General features: G+C 49.8%; 11 protein-coding genes across 11 annotated transcripts; 6 read left to right on the top strand and 5 right to left on the bottom strand.

Annotated features, from left to right (window-relative positions):
• The first annotated feature begins 1,909 nt into the window (after positions 1–1,909).
• BO87DRAFT_458529 (integral membrane PTH11-like protein) lies at positions 1,910–3,482 on the top strand. Its single transcript, XM_025628884.1, has 6 exons — positions 1,910–2,198; positions 2,263–2,302; positions 2,353–2,420; positions 2,468–2,841; positions 2,907–2,971; positions 3,045–3,482. Exons 1-6 carry the CDS (start codon positions 2,031–2,033, stop codon positions 3,455–3,457), a joined length of 1,128 nt encoding a protein of 375 aa, XP_025480144.1. The 5' UTR covers positions 1,910–2,030; the 3' UTR covers positions 3,458–3,482.
• Positions 3,483–4,126: 644 nt separating this feature from the next.
• BO87DRAFT_376035 (glycoside hydrolase family 76 protein) lies at positions 4,127–6,404 on the bottom strand. Its single transcript, XM_025623189.1, has 4 exons — positions 6,045–6,404; positions 5,599–5,843; positions 5,076–5,525; positions 4,127–5,011 (listed from the first exon to the last, which is right to left on the bottom strand). The coding sequence occupies exons 1-4, from the start codon at positions 6,142–6,144 to the stop codon at positions 4,436–4,438; spliced, it is 1,371 nt and encodes a 456-aa protein (XP_025480145.1). The 5' UTR covers positions 6,145–6,404; the 3' UTR covers positions 4,127–4,435.
• Positions 6,405–8,194: 1,790 nt separating this feature from the next.
• On the bottom strand, positions 8,195–9,799 carry BO87DRAFT_376036 (putative alcohol dehydrogenase). Its single transcript, XM_025623190.1, has 6 exons — positions 9,766–9,799; positions 9,407–9,689; positions 9,223–9,350; positions 9,010–9,169; positions 8,489–8,957; positions 8,195–8,438 (listed from the first exon to the last, which is right to left on the bottom strand). Exons 2-6 carry the CDS (start codon positions 9,610–9,612, stop codon positions 8,235–8,237), a joined length of 1,167 nt encoding a protein of 388 aa, XP_025480146.1. The 5' UTR covers positions 9,613–9,689; positions 9,766–9,799; the 3' UTR covers positions 8,195–8,234.
• A 337-nt stretch (positions 9,800–10,136) lies between these two features.
• BO87DRAFT_357650 (transketolase family protein) lies at positions 10,137–12,475 on the top strand (the record flags this gene model as incomplete). The annotated part of the gene is made up of 3 exons (XM_025621427.1): positions 10,137–10,288; positions 10,341–11,448; positions 11,510–12,475. The coding sequence occupies 3 exons, from the start codon at positions 10,137–10,139 to the stop codon at positions 12,380–12,382; spliced, it is 2,133 nt and encodes a 710-aa protein (XP_025480147.1). The 3' UTR covers positions 12,383–12,475.
• Positions 12,476–12,628: 153 nt separating this feature from the next.
• BO87DRAFT_39738 (uncharacterized protein) lies at positions 12,629–13,020 on the top strand. Its single transcript, XM_025625296.1, has one exon. The coding sequence runs from the start codon at positions 12,725–12,727 to the stop codon at positions 12,920–12,922; it is 198 nt and encodes a 65-aa protein (XP_025480148.1). The 5' UTR covers positions 12,629–12,724; the 3' UTR covers positions 12,923–13,020.
• A 98-nt stretch (positions 13,021–13,118) lies between these two features.
• On the bottom strand, positions 13,119–14,529 carry BO87DRAFT_425356 (RNA recognition motif domain-containing protein; the record flags this gene model as incomplete). Its single annotated transcript, XM_025627294.1, has 3 exons — positions 13,119–13,691; positions 13,740–13,872; positions 13,934–14,529. 3 exons carry the CDS (start codon positions 14,527–14,529, stop codon positions 13,119–13,121), a joined length of 1,302 nt encoding a protein of 433 aa, XP_025480149.1.
• Positions 14,530–15,463: 934 nt separating this feature from the next.
• On the bottom strand, positions 15,464–17,581 carry BO87DRAFT_406291 (uncharacterized protein). Its single transcript, XM_025625987.1, has 3 exons — positions 17,305–17,581; positions 17,170–17,250; positions 15,464–17,108 (listed from the first exon to the last, which is right to left on the bottom strand). Exons 1-3 carry the CDS (start codon positions 17,482–17,484, stop codon positions 15,627–15,629), a joined length of 1,743 nt encoding a protein of 580 aa, XP_025480150.1. The 5' UTR covers positions 17,485–17,581; the 3' UTR covers positions 15,464–15,626.
• A 194-nt stretch (positions 17,582–17,775) lies between these two features.
• On the top strand, positions 17,776–20,278 carry BO87DRAFT_376041 (Leucine Rich Repeat domain protein). The gene is made up of 6 exons (XM_025623191.1): positions 17,776–17,909; positions 17,972–18,106; positions 18,165–18,275; positions 18,335–18,459; positions 18,515–19,040; positions 19,108–20,278. Exons 1-6 carry the CDS (start codon positions 17,808–17,810, stop codon positions 19,780–19,782), a joined length of 1,674 nt encoding a protein of 557 aa, XP_025480151.1. The 5' UTR covers positions 17,776–17,807; the 3' UTR covers positions 19,783–20,278.
• Positions 20,279–20,552: 274 nt separating this feature from the next.
• BO87DRAFT_435076 (NAD(P)-binding protein) lies at positions 20,553–21,702 on the top strand. The gene is made up of 2 exons (XM_025627740.1): positions 20,553–20,931; positions 20,991–21,702. The coding sequence occupies exons 1-2, from the start codon at positions 20,577–20,579 to the stop codon at positions 21,626–21,628; spliced, it is 993 nt and encodes a 330-aa protein (XP_025480152.1). The 5' UTR covers positions 20,553–20,576; the 3' UTR covers positions 21,629–21,702.
• A 160-nt stretch (positions 21,703–21,862) lies between these two features.
• BO87DRAFT_406293 (fungal specific transcription factor domain-containing protein) lies at positions 21,863–24,099 on the top strand. The gene is made up of 4 exons (XM_025625988.1): positions 21,863–22,007; positions 22,058–22,915; positions 22,979–23,271; positions 23,347–24,099. The coding sequence occupies exons 1-4, from the start codon at positions 21,895–21,897 to the stop codon at positions 24,051–24,053; spliced, it is 1,971 nt and encodes a 656-aa protein (XP_025480153.1). The 5' UTR covers positions 21,863–21,894; the 3' UTR covers positions 24,054–24,099.
• Positions 24,100–24,126: 27 nt separating this feature from the next.
• BO87DRAFT_333363 (flavin-containing monooxygenase) lies at positions 24,127–26,590 on the bottom strand. The gene is made up of 4 exons (XM_025620410.1): positions 25,890–26,590; positions 25,829–25,839; positions 25,529–25,781; positions 24,127–25,475 (listed from the first exon to the last, which is right to left on the bottom strand). The coding sequence occupies exons 1-4, from the start codon at positions 26,181–26,183 to the stop codon at positions 24,171–24,173; spliced, it is 1,863 nt and encodes a 620-aa protein (XP_025480154.1). The 5' UTR covers positions 26,184–26,590; the 3' UTR covers positions 24,127–24,170.
• Positions 26,591–26,691: the final 101 nt, after the last annotated feature.

Genomic DNA, 26,691 nt, shown 5'->3' on the forward strand with positions numbered 1-26,691 from the left:
CTTATTTATCATTTTCAGTGAATGATTCTAGATCAGAGTCATGAATCATCAGTTTGATCATTAGACAAAGAAAGCGGGGTAAGCAAGTGGGGTAAGGAACAGTGAATAAAGAATCAAATAGTCGAATAATCAGAATGATGTCAATAATACAAGACTTCATGTGAAAAGTGATTCATCTTTATGTTATCCATCTTAGCTGGGATTCCCATAGAATTTGTATGGGATTCTCAGCTGAGTTGGGTAGTTAAGAGATGATTGCTTTAGTTAGTAAGGATTCCTGATTTCCAGCCAACAATAATCATATCATCATTTATTTGATTGATTTGATTATGATTATTCTTATTATTTTGATCTAGTTTCCTAATTAGGACTAGTATCACATGACCAAGTAGGAGTCTTCTGTAAAAGCCTTTTACAAGACCTCCTATTATCTGATTGGCCTAGCCCCGCTAGACCGCTTTCCTGTTTTGGACTAGCGCCTGGGCCAAAATCCCAACAACAAGTACTTGCCCGGCTAGAAATATAATCTGTTAAATTCTAATACAGCCAGATTTATATTTACTAAATTATAATATACCGAGTAAGTTATATCAATACTTTACTAATATAATCTCAGAGAATTTATCTACTAACCCCGTATTCTAGATATCATGCTGATATAAAGAATATTTTTCTAGAATATTATTATTTACCAGATATATTCAGCAGTATTTATATTAACTATAAATAATCTGATACTAGTAACAGCTATACTATCTAAGATTCAGTATAGAATACTTTACAGAAAGTTCAGTCTTCTATACCTGTTATCAGCAAAGAATTACCCGCACCGGAAGCCTCTTATAAAGATACCATTATTATAGAAGAAGAGAGAAAAAAAAAAGAAGTAATTATTATACTAGTATTTCTAACACATCCGGATTCTCCAATCAAGAAAAAGAATCCGGATATCACAGAGGTGCTGGTCATTATTATTATTAATAATGAGCCCATTATCATCAAGAATAATTAGGACCTGTAGATAAAACAAGTCTAAGTAAGTATAATACTGTTTCCTTAATTATTAATATATACCTGTACCTGTACCTGCACCCCAGTTATACAGGATATCTGTATATAATACCCTGGACAAGACTTACATCTCTTTATAGTGCTCAGGACTAGTAGCTATTTATATAATAAAGCTAAGTAAGTCATCTAATAGTGTATATACAGCTTTATATAGATACTAGATATAGATATATTAGATAAGTTACATGATCCAATCAGCTACATACTAATTCTGCTGGCAGTAAACACCAAAAATCGTTTTTGCCTGATGGCCGCTATTAACCGCCGTACTCCATCCGCCATCGGAACGCTAATCGCGTCCGAGGCAGACACTAATGAGGTTTCCCCGTACCCTGAAGACGGTAGGAACGGTCCGTCAGCCAACAGTCGCTGGAATCCCCCTCCTCATCATTTAGTGGGATAGCAAGCTGAAACTAACGGTGTGATTGCGTGTCCAATCGCCTCGAACCACTGTCATCGGGTCTAACCACCGGCGGTAACCCGATTACTGACGCCTTTCAACCAAACTAGCGCGTTCCTAGGCTTTTCATCGGAGGATCGGACTCCACTTGAAGACCATCCTGGACCGAGCGCTAGATGATACAGTTATCCACCAAATCTAGGTTCACTTTGTGAGATGGTTCGATGCGGCCATTTGACTGAGCTGTCTCAACTACTAGTATGGCAATATCCTCGAATCCCCACCATGTGTGCGAATTCTCTCCCTCCCGCCTCAGGCAAAGAAATTGCGCGACTAATCCTGCTGTATTCGACCTAGATCCAGACCATGGAGTTTCCCATTAGTTCATTGGCAGGATTTCAATTTCAGCTGGTGCCGACGACCCCTGTAGCATAGAGGAAGTATTTAGCAGGCCTGCACCATGAGATCTGGAGCCCTATAAACCGATCGGGGCCTGCAGGAACCTCGGATTGACCAAAGGTTCTGGGCACATGGTGTGTTTCAGGGCATGTAGGCCATCATGACGAGCTCGCAAGAGACTGCCTCGAGGGTACCTGTTATAATAGCTGGATACACCGTTTCTATCGTCTGTATGGTGCTATGCACAGGTTTACGGCTTTTTGTGAAAGTTCGTGGTCCATCAGAGGACCGCTTTCATGCAGATGACTACCTGATTACCTTAGCCACGGTGCGTTCACCTGCCTATCGCCCGGTCCCTGCGCATACTGACGATCCTTGTTGTCTTTGATTAGAAACTAGAGGTAGCGTACAGTATTATCATGCTGGCTGTCGGTATGAATGCCCTCATGCGTCTCTGACCGAAATCCAGCTAATTTACGTAGGGGTGCGTCATGGTTTCGGTAAACATGCTTCAATTCTTGCGACTAGTGATCTACAGGCATTCTTGAAGGTACAATGAGCCATTGACCTCCTCCGATGTAACTGACACATATATAGGGAGACTATGTTGCTAGCCACCTCTATAATGTCGGCCTGGCAAGTGTCAAACTCGGAATCCTCACCTTATACTACCGCATATTCGCTATACAGTGGTTCCGCAGGACAGTAATTGGCTGTATCACATTCGTCTGCCTGTGGATTGCGACCATCGAGATCTTTATGGGCCTGCTCTGTCGACCACTGGAGGCTTTCTGGGATGTCAGTGTCAAAGGCCATTGCTTCAACTCCAGCGCACTGTCATACTACGTCTACACCTCCAACATGATCACCGACCTTGTCATATTTGCTCTCCCAATAGGAGTGATTGTGCGGCTCCGTACGACCCGGAGCAATAAAATTGCCCTCTGTATTATATTTTCGATTGGATTCATGTAAGTCTCTTCCACACCCTGCTTTCCTTCATAGCCAAGCACCATCACTTACATGATCTCACCAGAACATGTGGCATTAGCGCTGCCCGTCTAGCCTTCGTCTTTGCCGAAAGCTCGTCCGACATCACCTGTGCGTCCTCGCCCCTCTTCCACCTCCACGAACTACCACCACACTTGAACACACTAACATGAAACAAACATAGGGGACGGCGTCGACCTCGGGGTCCTATCCGGCTTTGAATCGCTCGGGGGCATCCTCTGCGCGAACCTCCCCATCATCTACCGCCTCTTCAGGCAAGCCGCACAGAAAGTCACCAGCCGAACAGGAGGCAGCTCCTCCCTTCCCCACCTACAGTATGGGCGCGAGTCCAAGAACTTCACATCACGGTCGCGCCCTCGCCGACACCGTCTTAGCGAAACGCTCAATGAACAGTGGATCCAATTGCAGAACGGCAATTCGTCGAATGATAGCCATCTTCCTGGGGGATCAAAGGATTTCGCTGTGCAGAAGGTGGTGGACATGGAGACGGGGATGGAGATAGTGCGGTTGAGTAATTTCCCAACCGCTATTACATTGAAGAGGGAGTTTTATCAGACGGTGGAGGGTCGTCGGTGATCATCGCCTTTTGTGCTGTCTGTCTAGAGAGTAGTCATTCATTGTGTTCCCTGTCGGGGGGTTTTCATATGTTGAGCTAGACAAAAATAGATGAACAGACACCCCTTACTTTGGACTTTTAGGAAACCATGGTAAGTCGAGAATGAGAACGGAATAGTAACTCATAAAACCTCCCCCAACCATCTCACCCAGAGAGATACGTAGTCGGAATCCCTCTGAGTTGGTTTCATACTACCAAAGTGGATATTTTATTCTCGCAAGATACTAACTAGTGTAGGTATTGAAACTAAGGATGTAATACTGGATCAGCTTGTGGAGAGTAATGCCAAATGCGAAGTACTAGTAGTAGCAGGAGTATTAACTCGACATCGAGGCGATTGATAGTATACTACTATAGATTTGCACTGAACATAGATATGAATCACGTACTCTCAGGAACTCTACCTTTTGGCTTCTGGCTGGCTTGGTTACATCCGTCTTTAGATCGCATTTTCAGCTTTTCTGGTTGGGCTGGGGCGTAGCTGCTACAAATTTAGGGTTCGTATAGATATATCGTAACACTATTCGGGTTTTTCATCTATTAGTAGTTACTAGTAGAGAACAGGTCGTTCCCGAGATGCTATGTAGGTCGGCTTTGAGAGGGATTATGTGTCTTCGGATGATTCAGAGTACATCTTTGTATCAACAATAATCAATGTTTATGTTTTCAACAATAAGTCACACGAACGAATGATATCAAGTACAGGAAACCTGACACGTACCCAGGCCAACCAGTCCAGTCCAAACCAACTTATCTAGATTATATACATGGATGAGAAGGCATTCACAAAATGTAGTAGACCTATAGACACATTGCGCCTTTCCGAAACCGCCCAAATAAAAGAACATAGCAAGGACAAAGAGGGGAATCGCCCAGCCATATTTACCGAATCACTATAGACAGACAAATCACAACACTTTGTAGGTTGGTGGTTTATTTCAACCGCCAATGACCATCCAAGCGATCATACCTCCCCACATGCCCACAAAAGCAATGGTCAGGATGGAGGCACCCGCCTTGTCGCCCGTGGTGATCTTCGATTCGGTACTGCTGTCACCGGTGTTGTCGCCTGTACCCGCGTTCGGATCGCTAGTACTGTTGCCGCCAGTACTGGAGGTCACAGGGGCCGTTTGCTTCGTGCTATACAATGCGGAGGCCAGAACGTTGGTGACGGCGATCTCTTCCTCCATTCCGTTCCACCCATCCCACTTTTTGGGATACCAGCGCACACCACAGGTGTTGTTGCCCATTCCGTTGCAGGAAGCTGCGGCAGCTTCGGCGGACCCCTGCAGTTTTGGCAGAATGAGACTGGACGTCGACGGCATAATCAGAGCCACAAGCCCAAGCCATCCCGTGACGAGTCCCTTGAACAGAATTTCGTTGTCGTTGCACACTTCGGTCGGTTCGCAGAGAATTTCGGACATGATGTTTCCACCATACTTGGTCGGGAAGAAAGTGTCGAGAGTCACGTTCAAGAGACCCTCCGCCGCATTCTTCCATTTGGCCTTGCCGGTCTACGAATGGCATAAAATCAGCACCTGCTTCCTCCACACCTGGCGGGGGGCCAAAATCACTTACGTAGTTGTACATGTACGCGGCTCCCGTTAAGAAGACGCCGTAATTGTAAGACCACTGATTGTTTCCTTGGGTTTTGCAGTTATTGTCGACATCGGTGGAGTCGGCCACGTTCCAAGTCTGGTTGTTTAACAACGGAGTCGAGGCACACCAATCGAAAATCTTCTCTGCCCAGTCGGCGTACGTGTCGTTGGAGGTGTAGCGGGCCAGGCGGGCAGCGAGTTGGAACAGACCTCCGTTAGAGATGGAGTTCTTCATGGCGTAACCGGCTTCATAAGGATAGATCTGCCAGCGCAGACCACCGCCACATGTCGAATCGTCCCATCGATCGACCTGAGTGTTGTAAACGCCCTGGGCCAAAGCGAGCCAGGAGTATCCGGAGGAGCTGTCGGCGAATTCGATCTCGGCAGCAGTGATGGCGGCAAGACCCCAGAACATTTGATCGTCGTTACCCTAATAGACAGCGAGAGGAGTCAGACTATTGTTCAAGCTCAAGGGGGGGAATGGGTATCGTCATATCGCTTACCAAGTAACTACTGTAGTTGGCGGGCATGTAATCGCAGTCACCCGCCTGCCATTGCATACCCTGACGGACCTCGTCGTTGTAGGTACTGTCTCCGGTGTAATACCAATAGAGGAGCAAACTTGTGAAGAGTGCACTACCTTCCCACCACTTGCTAGGGAAAGCACCGGGAATCTGACCGGTTTCGTTTCCATGGTACCAGGTCATGGACCCGTAGGCGGTCTTACTGGCGGCATCCTTGATGGAACCTATACGGACGATGATGATGGTGGTCAGTTGTCAATTCATGATGTTGGTGTATGTTGTTGGGACGGAAGACACGGCGGACTAGATTTGTGACGCAACTGCTCCCAAGAATGCAGGAGAGGGGAAAGACAATGGGATAAGGGACGGGCGGTGACAGCAGAGGATATGATAAGATAAAGAGCTAGAAATGGGGGAAGGCATACTGGTACTGCTGATATCGATATCAATGGCGTGGGAGAGCTGAGAGAAAAGCGCCGTGTTCAGGAATAACCCCCCATACAGGCAATCTCGAACGAGACGCATGGCGGGAGGGAGCGGGGAGGGAAAGAGAGAGAGAAAGGGGTGGGAGGAGGAGAAGATGGGAAGGAAACGAATGTATAGAAGCGAGGGACACGGTCAAGGAAGAGACTGACCAGCAGAAACGGGGAGTAAACGAGAGTGTAAAGGGGAGAGGGGGGTGATAGGATGGATGGAGATAGTTGACACTCAAGTCAAGAATGGGGATGATGGCATTGCAGCAAGACAAGAAAAGCAAGAGGGAAATCAAGCTGCGTAGACGCCGGGCCAGGCCTATTTTTAATCGACGGGAAAAAAAAGAAGGGAAGAAAGACCCAAAAAAGCCAACCATCGGCACTGGTGGAGTTGGTCCCCGTCCACGTCAGCTCCTCGTGCAATCAGCGTCCTCGCCCTCGCATTTCTTCTTGACCCCAAGGGTCATGGTGTGACAGGGTCAGAAGGGGTTCAGAAAGGAGCTAAAAGAGGGTGATGAAATTCCTCCCCCAATAGTCATCCGAGTTTATTTATTTGGTTCCCTGAAGAGAAGTTGAGGCTGGATGGAAGTACTTTTGGAAATTCTGATAATAGTATCAATGTGAGCCTGAGGCCACAATACGAATACGGCATATTCCGATAATCAATTTCTTCTTTGGGATGTTTCTTTCCCTTTTTTTTTGCCCCTGGAAAATCAAACCAAACAATAATCCCGAACAAAGGCTGAGTTGAGTGAGTTCTGGCCCGGCGGGTACCATGGATCCTCTTTGACTTCCCTTTCCCCCATGAATGGCTGCCACAATCAGTCCGTCTCGCAACTTTGCGCCCGGTCGCAAAGATAGGCAATGTCTTGCTATCACAAGCTTTCTTGCCCAGCACTGCTAATCCTCACCAAGCAATGCCGGGTATTCCGCAGTTTGAACTGTCATTGCAGCCTGTGATCTTGGCAGAACCCAATCAGCCGATCGGGGGGAAACAGTCAACCCCCCCCCCCCCCCCTCCCTGGCGGGTACATCACAAGCACCACTCGGAATGCCATTGGGAGTTTGTCCTCTGCTCGGACGCGCCATCGTCAGCGCTCTTTGATCAGGATCGTCACCTGCTTTGGGGTCGAAGCTTGCGATCGCTGCGAAGGGCTGTATCTGGTTACTATCCAGAGCGATTCTCCCGTCACTCTGGACCTTCGGTGCCTAATTGTCCAACAACCAACACACAACTATGGGACTTCGTTCGTCGCTCAATTGTGAACCTGAAATCTTCGCACTTATTCCCCCTTCTGCAGGATGGCAATGAGCCGTTCTAGACTTCTGCGCCGTAGTTGACTGCGGAAGTACCTGCGTGTGTCAGCCCTTGACACTCCGATCCCGGTCCGTCATGTGACAGGACATCAATGTTTGTCTGGTTTGTTAGTCTCTCCTTCTGACTATCAACAAGGGTAGTAGTACTTCATTGTGATCGGTGATGCCATCTAGGCAAACAGCACACTGCAGTCATTCATATCGTTCTCGATTGATAATTATCAGTTAATTCCGAATCATAAGTATACAGGGTGTATAACTCGACGGGAAAAAAGAGACTGAGACATTGTCTTACTTCCCATTATCAATAAGCCGCCCTCCCGCCTCCTTCATCGTCTCCACCACTTGAACATCGCAGGATCATGTTCTCGTAAGCGAAACTTGCGATTCATGTTTACCAGTCATTGCTCACTCAGCTCAGTCCTGTAAATGTAAAGTTGTTATCTAATCTGATTTTGCGGCGGCCCATTACTTCCCTTGCATGTCAAGTCATAGTATATTCATGGATTTCAGCCAACATATATATGATGCTGCACGGAAGACTACGAAGCATTAAGTCTGCCCACTTCTTTACATTAGTTGGTTTCTGTAATCTTGGTAACCTAAGTACTAAACTCTATCTCTATAGTATCGTCTCCCACCGCACATACTACTATTGGTAGAAGACGGTTCCGCCGGGTCTAATGGAGTCTAAGATGGATCATGTTATTGTTTGCATAGCGAAGAGCTTACTTGTAGCCTCACGACTGGAATAGTTACCTGTAAGAGGTATCTCGTTTGGTCTTCTCTATTTGTCTTCGCCTCTGCCATATATTCTGCAGATATTCACAGCGTTGCTTCAACCTCATCCACAATGGTCACCTTAATACTCCCGTTTCTGGTATCCGCACACAGATTCAAGGCATCCACGGCCTTCTCTAGAGGAAAAACGTGCGATACCAATTTCTTCAAGCCCAGTATGCCCCCACTGAGACACGCTATTGCAGGCGGCCAGGTATCACGGTACCGGTTGATGAACCGCAAATCGATCTGTCTTTGTTAGTGATCTTATTTTCAAGCTTAACACGAGAAAGGCTTACCTCTGCCAGGGAAATATGCATAAATGGCAGGTTATTCATTACTGCCTTTCCCACGCCAATGACGACCACCGTACCACCCCGACGAGCGGTAAATGTTGCGGTACACACACTGTTCTCAACACCAGTACACTCTAATATAGTTTCTGGGGCGTGGTACTCGTCCGGACCAAAAATTGCTCGGATTGCCTTGGCGTTGCCTTCCGCATCTAGTGCTGGATTAACCTGGTATGTATTACACCAAGGCGCAAATTCCTTGGCAAAGGCGAGTCGCTTTGGCTCAATATCTGTGATGACAATGGGGTGGGCCCCTGATGCCCGAGCAGCTGCGAGGGCGATCAGTCCAATAGGCCCAGCACCGCATACGACTACACCACGACCTAAATGAAGACGCGCGACCTGGATTCCGCGCATGACGACCGAAAGTGGCTCTAGGAGGGCTCCTTCAAGATAGGATATATTGTCCGGAAGCCTGTAAAGACAATTTAGCATACCTAGTCAATCCAATGGGAACCGAAACGCACTTATGTAGCCATTTGGCTGGGTGGACCTTGTAACGTTGGATGGTACCCGCATAAGGATATACTCCCGCAAATTGGACGTCCTCGCAAAGGTTATAGCGACCGTCATCACAGAGGAAGCACTGTTCGCAAGGTACCCCAGGTTCGACGGCGACTCTGTCACCTGTGCCTCCCGATAAGTTATCCATTGCAGACATGATGCACAGCGTGACTAACCAGGCTGGAGATAGGTCACTCCATCTCCACACTTTAGCACCACCCCCGCTGCTTCATGACCAATTATGCAATCTCCTTCGAAGACTAGCTCTCCAATGCGACCGGTTTTCCAGAAATGAATATCGGACCTGAGCACGTTAGCGAATAGTGTGCACATGTAAATATAGCCAATATTCTTGCATACCCACAGACGCCAGTGGCTTTGATTTGCAGTAGGACCTCACCTCGCCGTGGCGCATACACCGGGGCGGGGACAAACTTGAGATTGTGATCTGCTGTGATCTGGAGAGAGGGATTGGAGAATGGAGGGGACAATGGCACCTGCTCCGTTGGCGATGACTTTGAGGTAGACGATGGAGCCGGGCTCGACAGAAGGACAGAAGGGGCCATGATGTTGGGTGGTGTGTGATCTGAACGTTGGAGTTAGAGAAGACGCCTGGGGTGCGTCTGGTTTAAGCTGAAAACATCTTGGGCGTCCCCAGGTTAGCTGGGAGTGACACAATTGCTGAATTCGAGCAATAGGATGCAGCGGAGATAAGCTACCTTTGCCTGGGCATCATGGAGATGGCAACTGGAGGCACGGATGACCCAGCGTGGATCCAGTCCAGGCCATATCTTCCCCGCATGGAATTTCTGGGGTCGGGTCCAGTACTTACCCTTTTGGGTATTCCACAGCCGCGTTCCCCGATCTGGTGGTCGGCGCCTCCAATTACCCGATTGGGAAATGGGCTTAATGCTGCCGGATGAGGTTATTCGGATCCAATTCTTCATGCTCAGTCCACCTTCACTCTGCAGACCTGGGCTTGTTCTGTTCCCACCTTTTCTCTGCTCTGGGCACCGTGTCTATTATAAATTTGACCCATGTCCCCTCTTGCCCCGCGCCATATATCGCCCTCAGAATCATTCCTGCAACTATGGCTGTTGGTCCTATCCCGCAAAGTAACGGCGCATCGGCCTTGCCGCTGGTGCGCCAGCTGTCTAAAGATCATGACCATATCTTGAAATCATTCCGTCTTCTGATTTCCGACCTGTGTCAGCAGTTCGGCGGAGGCCACCCGGGGTATGAGTCCACCGATAATGAGCCCAGCAGAACAAAGGGTGTTGACTGACTTGACCAGGGGAGCTATTGGCATGGCGGCCATAGGAGTCGCCCTCTGGCGATATGTTATGCGATATGCGCCACACACCCCGGACTACTTCAACCGCGATCGCTTCATCCTTTCTAATGGCCATACCTGCCTCTTTCAATACGCCTTTTTACATCTCACTGGCTACAAAGCCATGACTTTCGAGCAGCTCAAGTCCTATCACTCCGACCGAGTCGACGCATTGTGCCCGGGCCACCCGGAAATCGAACACGAGGGTATCGAAGTCACCACAGGCCCCTTAGGTCAGGGCATCGCCAATGCTGTTGGTCTTGCCATGGCCACGAAGAATCTGGCGGCCAACTTCAACCGTCCAGGGTACGATGTCGTATCAAACCACACTTGGTGTATGATAGGAGATGCATGTCTCCAAGAAGGAGTCGGACTCGAGGCAATCTCCTTTGCGGGCCATCTTAAACTCAACAACCTGACCGTCATCTACGACAACAACCAGATAACCTGCGATGGTTCAGTCGATCTGACCAACACAGAGGATATCAACGCTAAGATGCGTGCCTGTGGCTGGAACATCATTGATGTGGAAGACGGTTGCCATGATGTCGAGGGAATTGTCCAAGCCTTGGAGGAGGCTCGTGCCTCCCAAGAGAAGCCTACTTTCATTAACGTCCGGACCGTCATTGGTCTAGGCAGTAAGGTTGAAGGCATGGCTGCTGCTCATGGTGCCGCATTTGGTGCTCCAGACGTAGCAGAGATGAAGAAGAAGTATGGCTTTAACCCTGACGAGCACTTCGTCATCAGTGACACAGTCCGAGAGTTCTTCCAGGAGCTCCCTGCTCGAGGCGAAGCTCTTGTTCAGCAGTGGAACTCGTTAGTGAAGCAATATAGCGCAGAACATCCTGAGCTTGGGGAGGAGTTCCAGAGACGCATTCACGGAGAGCTGCCTTCGAACTGGAAGGACCTTATACCTTCCAGCTTCCCTGACAAGCCAACAGCTACGAGAGCCTCATCCGGCCTAGTATTCAACCCTCTGGCTAAAGATATCAAATCTTTCATGGTCGGAACGGCTGACCTGAGCCCGTCCGTGAACATGATCTGGCCGGGCAAAGTTGATTTCCAGCACGTAAGTTCATTCTTGCTGTTTCTCTTAGACCATTTCGTGGCACCATACTTACTAGATACAGCCTGATCTACGTACCACTTGCAATATCAACGGTAACTATTCCGGCCGATATATCCACTTCGGAGTGCGTGAACACGCCATGTGTGCCATCTCGAACGGGCTGGCAGCGTTCGCTCCAAACACATTCATCCCTATCACTTCTTCCTTTTTCATGTTCTATCTTTATGCCGCTCCTGCCGTGCGCATGGGAGCTCTTCAGCACCTTCAGGTTATCCACGCTGCTACTCACGACTCCATTGGCATGGGAGAAGATGGTCCGACACACCAGCCGATAGAGCTGGCAGCGCTCTACCGTGCTATGCCAAACCTGCTGTATATTCGACCGGGCGATAGTGAAGAGACAGCAGGAGCCTGGCTTGCAGCCCTGGAGGCCAAGAAGTCATCCAGCATTATCTCCACCTCCCGTCACGCTCTGCCCCAGTTGAAGCAAACACGCCGGGAGGGAGTGGCCCATGGCGCGTACGTGCTGGAAGAGGCTGATGCTGCCGCAGTGACGCTCATTGGCGTCGGCGCAGAGCTCTCATTTGCGCTTGATGTAGCCCAGCAGCTGAAGGAGACTAAAGGGATTGCGGTACGCGTCGTCAGTTTCCCATGCCAGCGACTGTTCGATCAGCAGGCCCTCGAATACAAGCGCACGGTCCTGCGACGCCATCAAGGGATCCCGGCGGTGGTAATCGAGCCATATGCACCGAATGGCTGGGAGCGGTATGCTGATGCAGGCATTAACATCCGCCGATTCGGCCACAGTTTGCCGGGCAAGGCTGCATACAAGTTCTTCGGCTACGAGACCGGAGTGATGGCGGCCAAGTTGGGCGATTATCTGGACCGACTAGAGAAGGGAGAGTGGCAGCGAGGAGAATATGTGGATCTGTAGGCTAGTGATCCTTTCGATATCATTACCATTCAATGAATAAACTTAGACCCAAGACAACTTACCAAAGAATTAGTCCAACCCAGTAGCAATTGGAAGATGACCGGAGAAGAGATGTGGGGATTGACTAGAGGGAAGATCCACCCAGACGCGCCGGACTCGTATTGGGGAATCGGAAGCGCCATCCCTCGCTGCTTTAGTCTCCCCACTTCCCCTCCCTTCTTCCACAACTCAATTCCCCTCCACGTTGTTATCTAGAGACACTTCGGATCTTATCTCTAGGAGATCCAGACTATTGCTAACCCTGGACTCTTCTCACGGTGGCTTCCGCTGATGCTGCAATGAATGAATCATCACTCACCGCTCCCAAGACGCCAGATAGTTTTTTTCTTCGCGTATCACACGCACTCAAACTCGGTCCCTACGATGCTTACACACTACACCAGTTACCGGGGAACAAGAAAGTTCAAGCAAGAGTGTATTGCCAGGCCCGGACGGGATAGGACTTTCCCATCAACGAGACCTGACTTGCAAGCTAAATAGCTAAACATACTAAGACATGAAAGAACAGGACAGGACAGGTTAAGACAGAACAAGACACAAGAAGCTAGAAGTCTGCTTCACAAATAACGAAAAAGGATGAGACAATCAACACCAACAACCTGAAGATAACCAAGATGGAGATAAAGAAACGAGCAAATTTCAAGGGTATATCAACCTCTCAGGCTAAGCAACGCTATTATAGCATGAAATCATCTACGCGCTGCTCCGGGGCGATTACATAGACTCCCCATACGGGGGATAGGCACGGAGCCGAGCGGGTGCCGCTGGCATGTGCGTTATAGAACCTCTCGTTTGATTCATCAGCTGGCTCGCCGCTTTCGGGGATCGCTTCGGTATTGCCTTGCGGGAGCTCAACTGTACTCTCGCCGTTCATATCATTTGCGTGCTCGATGCTGCCCTCGCCATTCATTGCGGGCTCACCGCTGGCATCGCCGTTCATTATATGTGCGGGCTCGCCGCCGGTCTCACCGTTCATCATAGGGGCGAGATCAACGCTGCCCTGGCCGTTCATCTCATGTGCGGGCTCGGCGTGACCTTCGCCGTTCATTTCATGGGTCGGCTCAACTATGCCCTCAATGGCTTCTAGTGTGGGCATTTGGACTGGTTGAGGGGCTTCGGAGGAATATGTGCCAATGGTTGCACTCCTTCTTCCTTTCGCCATCTCGAACCGGAGAGTGCGTTGCTGCAGCTTGAATACCGATTCTTGACCATTTCTCATTTGAAAGACTTGATTCGCAACCTCCGGTGTCTACACTTCATTAGCTATTGCTATTGAGGTTTAAAGCATGACGCGTACCTCGAATTGCGCAAAGGCGGTTCTCAAACCAGAACTAGGGTTCGTCTTCACTTTGACATAACAACGTCCGTATTCGCCGAGCATCCTCTTGAGCTCCAACTCCATCTGAGGTGGATCAAGAGCACTTGGTAGACTGCAGGGCGTTAGTTTTTGTCCCATCCACTACTGAGTTTGGAAGGGGGTTTAGCTCTTACTTTCCAACAAAAAGGCGAGCTTCAAGAGGAAGGAGATCTTGAGCGTTGTCGTCTGTGACTTTTATTCCTCCGACGATAAGAATATCATCTTCAATATCAGAACCACTTGATCCCTCCTGGGCTTGAACTGAACCATCTCGGGACGGCTGCGGAGGGCTATTGGTCACGGTGGGAACCAACTGCCGGAGCATCTGGTACAAGGGGGTGTCTCGACGTACTGGGAATCCTGGATGGGTCATACGTGCAAATCGGCGGTTAGGAGGAATAGACGGGTGGTTATCGGCAGGCATAATATAAGGTTGTTCCTGGACGGCATCAGACATCTCCGAGATGAAAGGATCCCCATCAGGTATGTCGTTTTCCGTAATGATCACATCCCATTGAGGTTGCTTTGGAAACCCAGGCAAATGCCTGCTCATCTTAGGGTTACACCAAGGAGGTATATCCATATACAGCCAATTAGGCTGTTGCCCTCCAACTTGCATACGAGCCCCGGTGAAGAAAACCCATTTCCTGGTACTATCAATGAAAGAAGGGCCAAAAGGTTTCTTTCCAGGATATGGAATAGCATTGGGGTACTGTTGACAGAAATCCATGTTGACTGCTTGAGGGGAAGGATGCATTTCTCAAAGCAAAAGCCGTGAGTAACTTCTCCCCTTAGCGATCAAGCAAAGCCAAGCTAAGCAACAGACGCTAACAAGCACGAATCAGATTTTATCCTCCTAAAGGAGAACTTTATCAAAAGCGTACTAGAACGACGAGCAGTGTGAAAAGATGAGATTGATAAGAGAAGCTGTGGTTACTCTGTCAAACGATAGCGAGTAGCCAAAGCGTGAGTGTTGTGGTGATGGGAGAAGTATGAGAGGCAAAGAACAAGCGAGCCGGCAAGGCTCACATACTAACCGTCGAACTCTATGCCTTCACGATGAGGTATGAGAAACGAGCGCCGCAGCAATGACTGCAACTATGACCACCACAAGGCTTCAACTACGGTCCGGACTATGTTCCTCTTATTCCTCGAGGAATCTAGTTACTCCTCGCCGCTTTTTGGCCTGGAATAACATCTACGGGATGAAGGGCATGGGACGTCAGAACAGGGCTGTGCATTCGCCCCAGAGCCATCTGCGGTAATTTGAAGACGCCTATATTTGTCAAGAGAACTACGACTATATGTGCGAATAGGTTGGTCCGTCCTTTTGTCCGGGGTAAATCGGGGTTTTGTTGGGGAAAGTCGGGAATGGTTCCTTGGGTGCGAGGACGAACTATACAACTATACGGCTCTAGGCTTGGTATTCTGTCCGATACAATACATTCGGTGCGGAAAATTCGGCCTGTAGGTATTGAGAGAGTGTCATGACATGGTTTGTGGAGCCATGGCCTTTGATTTGGAGGCCTGTTGTTGAGCTGGAGCCTGAGGGACGGTCTAGATGTTCAAAGGCAGAAAACTTGACATATGAACTAAGGGGACTGTGTGGGGATAAGTATAGAATGGCTGCTTCGAGAAATTACTTACGGTATTATAGTTATACCGGGTTGTATTAACTATACAAAACGAGGAAAGAAGCAGGTCATGATTATGTCGTCACCAAGGCAGGAAGTATGCAAACAGGCAAGGTATATACTCAGACAGTGAACGAGGGGGTATCGAATAAGCTTGTCTCCCAGGAACATCATCATGAAACAAATCGTCACTTCACTTTGCAGGCATCCCCATCAGCTCTCCCAACTCATCGCTGGTGAGTGTACTCCGGCGTCGATCCCGGTGTCCTTTGCTGGATCCCTTGAGAGCCCGCCCACGCTTACGACTCTCGCTCTCTTTGCGAGCCTGTTCTGCCTCCCGGGCCTCGCTTTCGGCAGCTGCTAGCTTCTGGGGCACGCTCAGGCGAGCTTGGTTGTTTGATGCTTGGATAGCAGCTGCCCGGCGAGACTCTTTGGGCTGTGGAGTTTGAGCGCTGCTTCCCTGGCGGGTGAGCCCCTTCGATTCAGCCTTCCTTCTTGATGGTCTACGTGTTACCGCTTCAGAACGGTGTGCTTTTACTTGTAGCGTCTCATCGTCCGCGCTCGGTTCGCAAGGCGAGTCTTGTAGACCCGCAGTAAATGAGACCTTCCGTGGCGAGCGTCCAGTCATGATGTTGTCACTCTTTTCTTTCAAGGCTTTACTGGCTCTCCTGGATCTCGTTTCTCGCGTCGACTGGCGAGTTCTCCTGGGGGACTCTGAAGGCCGACTAGGCTCGGTGGTAACCTTCGCAGCGGTTTGTTTCTCTTCCTCCTCTTCTGCCTCTTGGTCTTCGAAGATGGGTGACTGGATGGTCGTGTCTCGCCCCACGTCTTGAGATAGTGCTTGCGTAATGTCTAAGCGTAGGTCTAAGCCTTGTCGGAGCTCTTCCGCTTGAATCGAATGGCCTCCATCCGCGATGCGTTTATGCCAGCCATCCATCATTGTAACGGCCTGGCTCCACCGACTTTCCATTTTCTCCCAGCCTTCGCGAAGTCGTTTAATTTCTTCGTCCCGCATTTCTACTTCCTCGAGAGGTACGAACGATGGGTTCGTGAGCAGTGTTCGTAGATGCTCGAGGACATGGTCCATTTGTGCTGATAGCTCGTCACAAGAGGTAGGTAGCGCCGTTACCGAGCCTTGCAGGGACCGTCCAGCCCCAACGCTTGCCATCCCGGTTGCGGACTTATCTTCGTCTTCGGCTTGTGATAGACCCTGGAGATCCTTCAGAGTTTCGACTGTGTTCCGTGCCAATGATATTAGCGTATCATTTTCGTCGCTGAGGTTTTGACATAGTTCAGTGAGGAAGTCGTTCGTTTCCTGCTTGAGGCTGTATCCAGGATCGTTAATGCCCTCACCACCGGCCGCCAGTCTAGATCGAGACGATTGACTTGCTGCTGGGTTGATATTGATAGTGGTCATCGACAGCCCTTCCCGCTTTCCGCGCTGGCGCTCAGCCAAGTGCGACTTCAGTTTCTGCATTTCCAGGTCGCGTTTGCGGATGTCGTTGGCGCATTGAGCTCGAACTTGCTGAATGGTCATCTTCATGCGCTGCACTTGCTCTTTCAGTCCTCGGATTGTCGAATCGGCACTAGAAGCGTTCGCCTTCAATGCTCGTTCCTGCGCCTCCGCGAGAGCCAGGGAGCGGCTTAGCTCGGAGGCCTTCGTCTTGACTTTCTCCTACAGCCAGATCGTTAGCCTTCTTTGCGGTCGCAAAATATACATTTGATGCCTCTCGTACCAACTCTGCTGTTTTTTGCGATTCCTCCGCGCGTAGGGTGCGAATTGTGGTTGCTAGATTCTCTCGGTGTTCGGCTTCACGCTGTTGTGGCTGTTAGCCAGTGTAACAACTTCCCTGGACATTGCGGCTCCGTACATCTCTGCGTAGAACCAAATCGTTGACCAAGTTGATGATCCTCCCCATTGTGGCCGCCGTGCCTCCCTCCTCATCTTCAGGGTTGGCGAAATCAATGGGATGGCCGCTCTTCAGCAGCCCCCTGGCCAGCAAGACATTATTAATGTAAGTAGATGCTGCCTGCAGATTCTGTGGCTCCATGGCTTGCCTGCAAGCTCTGGTGGCAGCGACCTCTCTGAAGGGAGAGGAGTTGCCGATTGATGTCGAGGGGTGTTGGTTGCGATAATGCGTCGGGGACCGCCAGACTGTTATTATTATTTTTCGACAGCCGCGGGATTCCTAAAGGGGAAGAACATAAACAGCAGGCGCACTCCGGTGACCGCCACGCCCCACTTCCGCTGTATGCTTATGTCATGCACCTGCCCACATCTGATCTGTAAAGGGAAGTAAATCACTTTTCTTATCGCACGCGTCGCTCGCGCGTCCTCTTGCCTCTTCTCAACTTCATCCTCCCAATTGGCATCATGGCGCGCGTAGTCCGTGGCGAGGGAGACTCTCTACAACGAAGAGGGCAGCTGCTCTTCAGACAGGGCAACTACTCAGACGCTCTGGCCGCGTTTACAGAGGTGCGTTCGCGCGGTTAACCGCGTCCGATAAGGAAAAGGCTACTAAGGCAATTGGCCCACAGGCTCTCTCTTGTAAAGGCGCCGATGTGATGAGCATCCTGGACAACCGGGCCGCAACGTACATCAAGCTCACTCAGTATGATCGCGCGCTCAATGATTCGCGGCAGATGATCCGCAGAGACACCAAAGATGGACGGGTAGCTTGCAGTCTGTGCGTTGGTCGATTATGTTCACTGTAGGCTAATTGAGCGTTAGGGCGTTTTGCGATATGGTCAGACATTGCTTCTGACTGGGGATCGTGCAAAGGCTCTCAAAGCTTATGGCTATGGCTTAAAGACTCTGCCTGAAGATCATCCCCGTCGTAAGGTAAGTGGGTTTGAGCTGAACTTGCAGCGAAATGCGATTTTGGAGGCTGACCGCCTCAGATGATACTTCAAATGTATTGCAAGGTGAAAGAAAAAGCATCAGTGAAACGACTAGATCCCTTTGATACTCTACCTCTCGAGTTGGCCATGATGGTGCTGCAGTATTTCAATTTTAGGGAGCTGGCGTGAGTGAGCCTGTACAAAGAGGTCCCATAAGCAAGCTGACGATCAGGCTCCTAGGGTTCTCCTGCGAGTTTCGAAGGGATGGCAGCGAATGCTCTCACAGCCAGAACTTTGGATGCATTTGGATTTCACTGAGGCTCGACGCAAGGTCCATTGGCGCTCCTTTCGGGCATTTGTCCAACGTTCTCGTGCCTTGCTAACTCATGCTGTCATGACCAACATATCCACCCCTTTTCAGGAAAGAGTGCTAGAAGCTTTAAGTAGATGTCCAAAATTAGAACACTTGGAGATCCGGGACCCTATCACACAGCCTAATGGGCTTTGCGACGTGTTCGGGAGCTCAACACAATTGAAATCTCTTATTATCGCGAAACAGACACCGGTGGCTCAGGAAAATATCGCGAAGTTTCTATCAAGCTTATCCCAGCTCGAACGGTTAGAGGTTCATAACGCCCAGCCGTCGCCCGAATCCAAAGTACATTGGCCTTCACATCTGCCGAATTTGAAGAGTATCACCTTGCTCACGGAAGCGTCAATTCCGCCACCAGGTCGTGTTCCTGCCCTATACATTCCTCCCGCTACTGTAAGTCGGCTGGTCTTCTGAGCTTTAGCTGGGTGCTTGCTGATTCTGGTACTGACAGCTATTTCAGGAGTCAATATCTTGCTCAATGCCCAACCTTGAAGAACTACGGCTTGACTCGTATCCCAAAGTCTGGGCGCCATACTATCTATCATTTGACCCTATCCAATACTCCAGGCTACGTAGACTGGATCTGAAAGGTGTATTCATAGGCACTTTCAGCTTACCGCCGAGTCTCGAATACCTTTCCATTCATGCAGGTGCCGCTCCACCTGGGGAGGAATTCCCCTTTTATCCCGAGCAACCCTTACACCTTCCAAATCTCCATACTCTTATGCTTCGCGACCTAATTTGGGTCACCTACCGCACACTCCATCGATTCATAGTCGACTCCAAGGCTGTATTACGGAACTTTGTGGTCGACCGCTGTCCACAACTAGACTCTGAGAAGCTCAGTCTTATTCTGGCCGAGAATTCGGTCAATTTGACTGAGCTCGGAGTTCCTCAGCTTCCAGGCATCAATGACTCTACCGTGAAGACCTTGGTAGAAGGTTTGTCAAACCTCACTGCTCTAGATGTCTCCAACACCGATGTCACAGGCCGTCTGCTCAAAATGCTTGCTGACGCACGTTCTTCGGATGTCGACTTCCCACGTGTTGAGTATGTATACATCAAAAACTGTGACAATATTCCATACGAGGCAATAACCTACGCTCGATCATATGGTGTCAATGTCATTCGGTGATTATATGCATCAGAACAAACGCCCCTGAAGCATGCTGGCATGCATAGGTATGCGTTTATTATTCGCATTGGGTGCCATATCGTATGTTGGGCTATAGTTCTACCATGTTTGCATACGTGGTATGGCTGTTCTGCCCGGCCCCCAAGTCCAATCTGGTTTAGAATACCCGCCAATATTTCACAAACGATAAGTCTTGCTGCATAACCTATGCGACATTGCTCCTCATCAAAATATACTTTGCTGGGGCGTTCCTGATAACGCGGGTCGATTCACAACATGACCAGGTCATGATACACGAGGGACATTTTCACAATTTTCCGTTGCTCCCCATTCTTCAGCATACTGCTGTGAGGGAGATGGCTGCAGGCACGCCACAAGTCTGCAGTAGAAACAGACAGTTCAATCTAAATATTACGTCTTTCCAGGGCTCTAATCAGTCCTGTCAGGTCTACATTTCGGGCAATATCATCAATTTTCCACTTAGGACTATTAGCACCCAGAACTGGAAGAGTTTCAGATAATGCACATTGTATCCTTGGATATTTATTTCTGAGTTCTACTATAGTAATAACACTATGAATACCCCTTCGCCTCAGGTAGACGAGTACACGGTCTTTGGATAGCGATCGCCGTTGGGGACGGACTTCAAGTCCGCTCCTCTTAGCCTCGACAACATCATATATAACGTCTGCCACCTCCACAATTAGCGGGCGACATTGTTTGAAATATTCTTCCATCTATTACTCATCTATACTACCTATAGTCTGTCACAAGAATCATCTTCAAGCCGTGCAATGACCACCATCTCCGCAATCCGGGCCTCCAACTCCCGAATCACATCAGAGACTGTACCTCGCACGGCAGTCTTCACCGGAGCTACAGATGGCATTGGAAAGGCGACACTTACTCGCCTAATTTTTACGAATCTGCCAGTTCGGGTGTATGTCATTGGCAGGAACGGCAAGAAGCATCAATCGTTTCTAGATGAGCTTCGACAATCCAACAGACAGGCACAGATCACCTGGTTGGAAGGTCAATTGTCTCTTCTAGCAGATACCAAAAAGCTGTGCGATGAGATTAGGAGACGCGAGACGAGTCTTGACTGCTTGTACCTGAGCGCTGGCTTTATCTCCTCGGGGGAGCGCATTGGTACGCCTCTTCTGATCACCATTGACCAGGAGTATCAGCTCACAAAACATGATTATCAGAAACATCCGAAGGAAAAAGCCTCTCACTAGCACTCACCTACTACAGCCGAATATTGCTGATGACTGAACTTCTCCCCTTACTCAATTCATCGCCCAATAGCCCACGCATCGTGAGTATCCTCAACGCTGGTTATGAATCATCTTCCATCTACCTCGACGACATCGATCTCGAGAAACCAGGTCACTTCGGTCTGGGCCCTCTCACAAAATCGATGTCCACCTACACTACATTGTCAATGTCGAAATTGGCTCAGGAAAACCCTCATGTGGTATTCATCCATCATTATCCTGGTGGTGTCAGTACAGATGCCTTTAAGAAGGCCTGGGGTGGAAAGTGGTATTGGCCACTGTTCAGAGCTGCGTTGTCTGCGTTTGGAACGTCTCCTGAAGATGCTGCGGAGAAGGTGTTGTATTTGATCACTAGTGCTAAATATGGTGGCAGGGGGGTTCCGCTTGGTGAGGGACAGAAGGCTGGTATGACTATGACGAAGTCCGCTCAGGGTGGTGATCTGTTCGCCATTGATGATAAGATGAAGGAGCTGTTCCAGGGGAAGATGATGTTGGAGTTGCAGGCCATGAATGCGGGTGACATTGTTTGGCGCAGGACGGTGGAGACACTTGCGCCGTATTCTTCGTGATGGCAAGGGGTGTGGGGGTAATATTGTATTGCCTAAATTACTTACTGCAATCGGTACTACATAAATTGAAATTTAATGATCGGCAAGTCATCTTTTCGAAGTATAGCACTGTATGGCACTCAGCTCAAAAGCCAAACGGACTTCGGCCAGTTAAAGTCCGGCTTACCAGAACGAAGTCCGGTTCAGCCGACGGCCAAAGACCGTTTCCGTCTCAACCACTGCACACTTACACACATGATTTCTAATTCAATTATTTCATTGCTATTATGGAGACGAGAGGTCCAACTCCAGGCTCTGGCTCATATGGCAAGGCTTGCAGGCAATGTTCCAAGGCCAAGTGTCGGTGCGTAGCTCGACCCGACGGTGCCGGCTGCGAAAGGTAAGCGTCTCAGTATAAGCATTGACTTAATTGATCTGATCGCCACCCAGATGTCTGCGTCTCAAGAAACAATGTCAACCATCAGAGCCAACTCGTAGGAAACCTCATCGGAAGACCGAGTCTGGCGCGCAGATCGCGAAGCTTGAGGGGAGGATTGATAGCCTCACAACAATGCTTCAGTCTGTGGCGCATGCTACTGGAGTATCTAGCAACCTACAGACTAGTTCAAATGCTAGTACAAGCGACGATATCAGCAACTTAGCTACCACTGGCACTAATACAGACAGAGTACTGGTGCCACCGTCATTGACTACCGCGCCGTCCCTGTCAACTACCACTCCGTCTTCTAGCAATCACTCGAGCCAGCCATCTGTATCTCTGCCTCCTCTATACGAGTTGAACCTAGACCAGGCAGCCTGGTATTTCAATCGCTTTGCGACGAACATGCTACCGTGCTTCCCTTTCATCCGCCTGCCACCTAGTACCAGTACTCATCAGTTGCATGAAACCCAACCATTTCTCCTCGAGGCCATCATCGCGGTAGCCACGCCCTCAACCCAAGAGAAGCTGGCTCGCGCAGATAGATTAAAATCTCGCTTAACAAAGTCAGCTATGCTAGAGAACCAGTCTAGCATTGACATGTTGCTAAGCATCCTGACCTACATTGCCTGGAGTACGGATCCGTTTGTTAAGCGCGCAAGTAACCTGTCTCGCATGATAATGTTGGCTATGTCTATGGTCTATGATCTCCAACTGGACAAGAAACCACCACCGCCGCCAGAGGTGCCCATAATAGCGAAGATGGCACCGGGCTTGGGAGGTCCAGAGCAAAGTGCAAGTGATCATTCTCTACAAGAGATCCTAGAGCAGCATCGAGCTGTCCTAGCTTGCTTTGTCCTCAGCTCAATGCAAGTATAGCCTCTTTTTTTACCTGCAACTCGAGAATGCCCATCCTGACATGACTATTCCAGCATCTCATCCACCTTTAGACGCACAGCCACCCTACCATGGACCTCTCAAATGGAACAAGCCCTAAATCTAATCGAGACAAAGAAAGAACACCCATCCGACGAGTACTTCACAATTCAAATCCGGCTACAGATCCTCGCCCAAAAAGCCCTATGCCTGCGTGACCCAGACGAGACAAATTCCTCTACCACCTCAACCACAACACCCCCAGCAACAACCATGTACCTCAAAGTATTACACAACCAACTCACCGACCTACAATCCTCAATCCCACCACAACTCCCCAACCAACGCGGTAAACCACGAACTCATCCCCTCTCCCTCCCTTCCTCCCAAATCCCTACTAACCACCAATCCTCTCCCATTACAGCCCTCCTCCACCTCCAAACACATTACACCTCCCTCCTCCTACACGAAACCCCCCGTCTCACCAGCTCCAGCACCCCTCTTCTTTCCCCAGCAACCACCACCACAACCACCAACCCAATCCCCCATCCCCTAACCACCCTCATCCACTCCCTTCAAGCAATCAAATCCTGGCTCTCAACCTTCCAGACCCTCCCGGCACAAACCATCACCGGATTTCCCTTCTTCATGTGGTTCCAACTCGTCCGATGCATCGTGCTCCTGAAACATCTCTCCACGTTCGAAGACCCAGCATGGGACCGCGACGCCGTGCGACAGGAAGTGGATATGCTGGAGTTGCTGGAGTGGATGGGGGAGAAGGCGGAGATGGCTAGTGTTGAGGCTGGGGAGACCTCGGAGGATGATTTGTTTCGAAGGGTGGGGAGGATGTTGAGATTGGCGAGGGGGTGGGTGGTTAGGAAGGTGAGGGGGGAGGTAGATGGATGGGTCCCTGGTGATGGGAGTAGTAATGGGGATATGGTGGGGTCTGGAGTTGGAGATGGGTCTGGGGGAAGTGGTGAGGGTAGTAGTAGTGGTAGTGGTGGTGATAGTAGTAGTGGTATGATGGGTATGAAGCTGGATATGACGGATATGGCGTGGATGCATGCTCTGGAATCGGGGGATGGAGGTTGGCTTGAGGAGGCGCTGGGGTGGTCGCCTTTGAATTTCTAGATCCGTGTCTGCTATATATATTGAGATAGTGATGATGGTAGTCCTTGCACTCATCCTGATACGCTAACGACCTGTTGATTGCTCATCATCTACTCTGGCTCTATCATCTATAATTGACTATACATCCCACCACCCCTCCAAATAAGACTTCAGATCAATAGTATCATGGCGTTTCAGATGCGGCGTCAGGTCCGCATCTGGAAGCGTCTCTCTCGTCGTCCATCCATTTCCCAGAAAAGCGAATCTATTCCCACTCGGATTGGTATACGAATAGTCCCAATCTTCCCATCTGGGATCTCGTCTCAAGTAGTTCAAAGCTGCCGCACTACCAGGGAACTGACCATGGACTTTGCCACCAGGCCGACCGCCATTATACCATGAGCTACAGTTTTTCTGACCAGGGGTGGAGTCATCATTAGCTGTCCAGACCGTGCGCGGGTAGAACTTGTCGCAGTATTCGACAAAGTCATCGGCTGCTTGCTTGGATGGCTCCATGGCTTTGATACCTTGACTGCGGATCTTTCGCAGGAGCTTGGCTATGTAGGTGACTTGATTCTCCAGAGCATTGGGCACGCTGCCTGAGGGACCGGTGGAGTGGGGACCGCCAAGCCAAAGTAGATTGGGGAAGCCTGGGGTAGCTACTCCGAGGTAGTTGTAGGGGAAGCCGTAGAGACCGTCGTGTTTCCAGGCCTTTTTGAGATCGATCCCGTTGGAGACGATGGAGAAGGGTGGGGCGTGGTCGACGTTGGCCCCGGTAGAGCAGATAACAATGTCGACGGGCCTTTCGATGCCATCTGTTGTGACGATACCTGTTGAGGTGAATCGCTGAATTGGGGTTTGAATGTAGCTGACGTTGTCTTTGGTCAAGGCTTCGAGGTAGCCTGGGCCGGGAGTGGGACGGCGACAGTTGGGTGGAAAATCTGGGATAAGCTTGTCAATGAATTCGGGCTGGTCGCCGACTCTTGACTTCATCAGCTCAGTCCATTTCTCGCGCAGACCGCGGTTCTCCGGGGAGTCCTTAAAGATGGCGCCAAAGCGAGAGAAGTATCCTGCTTCGACGCTCTTGCGGTATGCTAGATAAGTATCGGGGTCGCGAAAGGACTCAAGTTGCTCGGGAGAGAATAAGTTTGCTTCGAGTCGACGCACACCAGATGTGCCGAAGGAGTCAGCTATCCAGGTCCTGTTGCGAGCATAATGGTCCACGTGTTGAGCAATTGGCTGGATCGAGGGCAGGACCTGCAATCCAGACGCTCCATTGCCAATCAACGCGATGCGCTTGCCGTTCAGGTCGACATTGTGATTCCAATGCGACGAATGGAAAAGCACACCTGTGTACTCATCCCTGCCTGGGTAGTCGGGCAGCTTCCACTCATTGAAGTGGCCAATAGCGTTGATTAGCACGTCGAGGTCTTCGTCATATGTCTTATATTGGTTAGCCACTGCGCATAAGCCGCTAAGTAGGAGCAGTGTCATACTCGATTGGAATTCCCCAAGTCTTGCAAGGTCACCCGCCATTTACCCAGTTCAGGAAGCCACACAGCCTGGTCGACTTTCTGTTGTAGTCGGAGATATTTGTGCACATCATATTTGCGCGCTAGAGATTCCCAATACTCGCGAATTTCGGCGCCTTGTGCGAACTCCTCAGACCATTGTGTGTTCGGTTCGAATCCGGACTGGTAGACATGCGCGGGAATATCGCATCGTACTCCAGGATAAGTATTTTCGAACCTGTTCATCAGCACCAGCCGTCGCAAGCAATAAGTAAGCTTTCTTACCAAGTACCTCCCTGTGTTCAGTGTTAGAAATGCATGGTATGTGACTCGAACCGTTACTTACCACACCGGAGTTTTTCTCATAGATCCGTAGGTCCAGACCAGGCAGTTTTGCTGGGAGCAAGACTCCTGCTGTAATTCCTGCCAGACCAGCTCCAATCACACCGACTTTGATCGGACGAATCTCGTCAATTGGGTGTTCCTCGATTTCAAAAGCTGGACGAGCTTGGCTGTCTGCCTTCTCAGACAAGGCTAACTCATTGATGAGCGACCCAAGAGACACAGTGGGGAGGTGCTTGGGATCTGTCTCTGTGAGAGGCTCGTGACGTATGAGCTCGGGTCCTTCGACTGATGCCATGGCGAAGAAAACTTGTCTGTTCTATGGGCACATATGAGGGTAGCAAATTGGCGAGGTGCAAGGATGTCTTTTATCTTAAGATGGCTGCCGATAGAGAGGGGTTGCGAGATCGGCAAAGCACATCACGCCTGATAAAGTGTAACCCCTCTTCGGAACAGCTGCACGCCATCTGCGCCTCCTTTGACCTCACAGAGTAGCCCGGAGAAGCCAGTAGCAAGAGTTGAAAAGGTACCAGGATCACACCATTGTGGACTGGAATGATGCGACAAGAGGGGCTTATCTCTGGTCTAGCAGCACCAGTAACTTGGCATAAATGCACCATACCCCAAGGTTAATTCACTGGCAGAAGTAGTAGTGATACATTGAGTATGTATCGAAGCTGCAGGCGGTTGGTGGTTGCATTGGGCAGATGCAGTTGAGTTGCAGGATATTACCGAAAAGGGAAAGATGGACAGGGATCTTAGGCCTCAGGCAGTAACCGAGTGTAGCCGCTCATCGGGACTCATCC

This window comes from Aspergillus neoniger (genome assembly GCF_003184625.1).
Source record: "Aspergillus neoniger CBS 115656 unplaced genomic scaffold BO87scaffold_14, whole genome shotgun sequence".
Lineage (NCBI taxonomy): Eukaryota > Fungi > Ascomycota > Eurotiomycetes > Eurotiales > Aspergillaceae > Aspergillus > Aspergillus neoniger.

Coding starts and splice junctions, on each gene's coding strand:
- BO87DRAFT_458529 (XM_025628884.1), top strand. CDS start 2,031: ATGACGAGCTCGCAAGAGACTGCCTCGAGGGTACCTGTTATAATAGCT. Junction 2,199..2,262: donor ACCTGATTACCTTAGCCACG/GTGCGTTCACCT, acceptor GTCTTTGATTAG/AAACTAGAGGTAGCGTACAG. Junction 2,972..3,044: donor AAGCTCGTCCGACATCACCT/GTGCGTCCTCGC, acceptor AAACAAACATAG/GGGACGGCGTCGACCTCGGG.
- BO87DRAFT_376035 (XM_025623189.1), bottom strand. CDS start 6,144: ATGCGTCTCGTTCGAGATTGCCTGTATGGGGGGTTATTCCTGAACACG. Junction 5,844..6,044: donor TATCGATATCAGCAGTACCA/GTATGCCTTCCC, acceptor TCGTCCGTATAG/GTTCCATCAAGGATGCCGCC. Junction 5,526..5,598: donor CCAACTACAGTAGTTACTTG/GTAAGCGATATG, acceptor GCTGTCTATTAG/GGTAACGACGATCAAATGTT.
- BO87DRAFT_376036 (XM_025623190.1), bottom strand. CDS start 9,612: ATGGCCCCTTCTGTCCTTCTGTCGAGCCCGGCTCCATCGTCTACCTCA. Junction 9,351..9,406: donor AAAGCCACTGGCGTCTGTGG/GTATGCAAGAAT, acceptor TAACGTGCTCAG/GTCCGATATTCATTTCTGGA. Junction 8,958..9,009: donor CCAGCCAAATGGCTACATAA/GTGCGTTTCGGT, acceptor TTGTCTTTACAG/GCTTCCGGACAATATATCCT.
- BO87DRAFT_39738 (XM_025625296.1), top strand. CDS start 12,725: ATGAATCATCACTCACCGCTCCCAAGACGCCAGATAGTTTTTTTCTTC.
- BO87DRAFT_406291 (XM_025625987.1), bottom strand. CDS start 17,484: ATGGAGCCACAGAATCTGCAGGCAGCATCTACTTACATTAATAATGTC. Junction 17,251..17,304: donor ATTTGGTTCTACGCAGAGAT/GTACGGAGCCGC, acceptor CAGCCACAACAG/CGTGAAGCCGAACACCGAGA. Junction 17,109..17,169: donor CGCAAAAAACAGCAGAGTTG/GTACGAGAGGCA, acceptor ATCTGGCTGTAG/GAGAAAGTCAAGACGAAGGC.
- BO87DRAFT_376041 (XM_025623191.1), top strand. CDS start 17,808: ATGGCGCGCGTAGTCCGTGGCGAGGGAGACTCTCTACAACGAAGAGGG. Junction 18,460..18,514: donor TTCAATTTTAGGGAGCTGGC/GTGAGTGAGCCT, acceptor TCAGGCTCCTAG/GGTTCTCCTGCGAGTTTCGA. Junction 19,041..19,107: donor TATACATTCCTCCCGCTACT/GTAAGTCGGCTG, acceptor CAGCTATTTCAG/GAGTCAATATCTTGCTCAAT.
- BO87DRAFT_435076 (XM_025627740.1), top strand. CDS start 20,577: ATGACCACCATCTCCGCAATCCGGGCCTCCAACTCCCGAATCACATCA. Junction 20,932..20,990: donor CTCCTCGGGGGAGCGCATTG/GTACGCCTCTTC, acceptor CATGATTATCAG/AAACATCCGAAGGAAAAAGC.
- BO87DRAFT_406293 (XM_025625988.1), top strand. CDS start 21,895: ATGGAGACGAGAGGTCCAACTCCAGGCTCTGGCTCATATGGCAAGGCT. Junction 22,916..22,978: donor TGCTTTGTCCTCAGCTCAAT/GCAAGTATAGCC, acceptor TGACTATTCCAG/CATCTCATCCACCTTTAGAC. Junction 23,272..23,346: donor ACAACTCCCCAACCAACGCG/GTAAACCACGAA, acceptor CTCCCATTACAG/CCCTCCTCCACCTCCAAACA.
- BO87DRAFT_333363 (XM_025620410.1), bottom strand. CDS start 26,183: ATGGCATCAGTCGAAGGACCCGAGCTCATACGTCACGAGCCTCTCACA. Junction 25,476..25,528: donor ACTTGGGGAATTCCAATCGA/GTATGACACTGC, acceptor AACCAATATAAG/ACATATGACGAAGACCTCGA.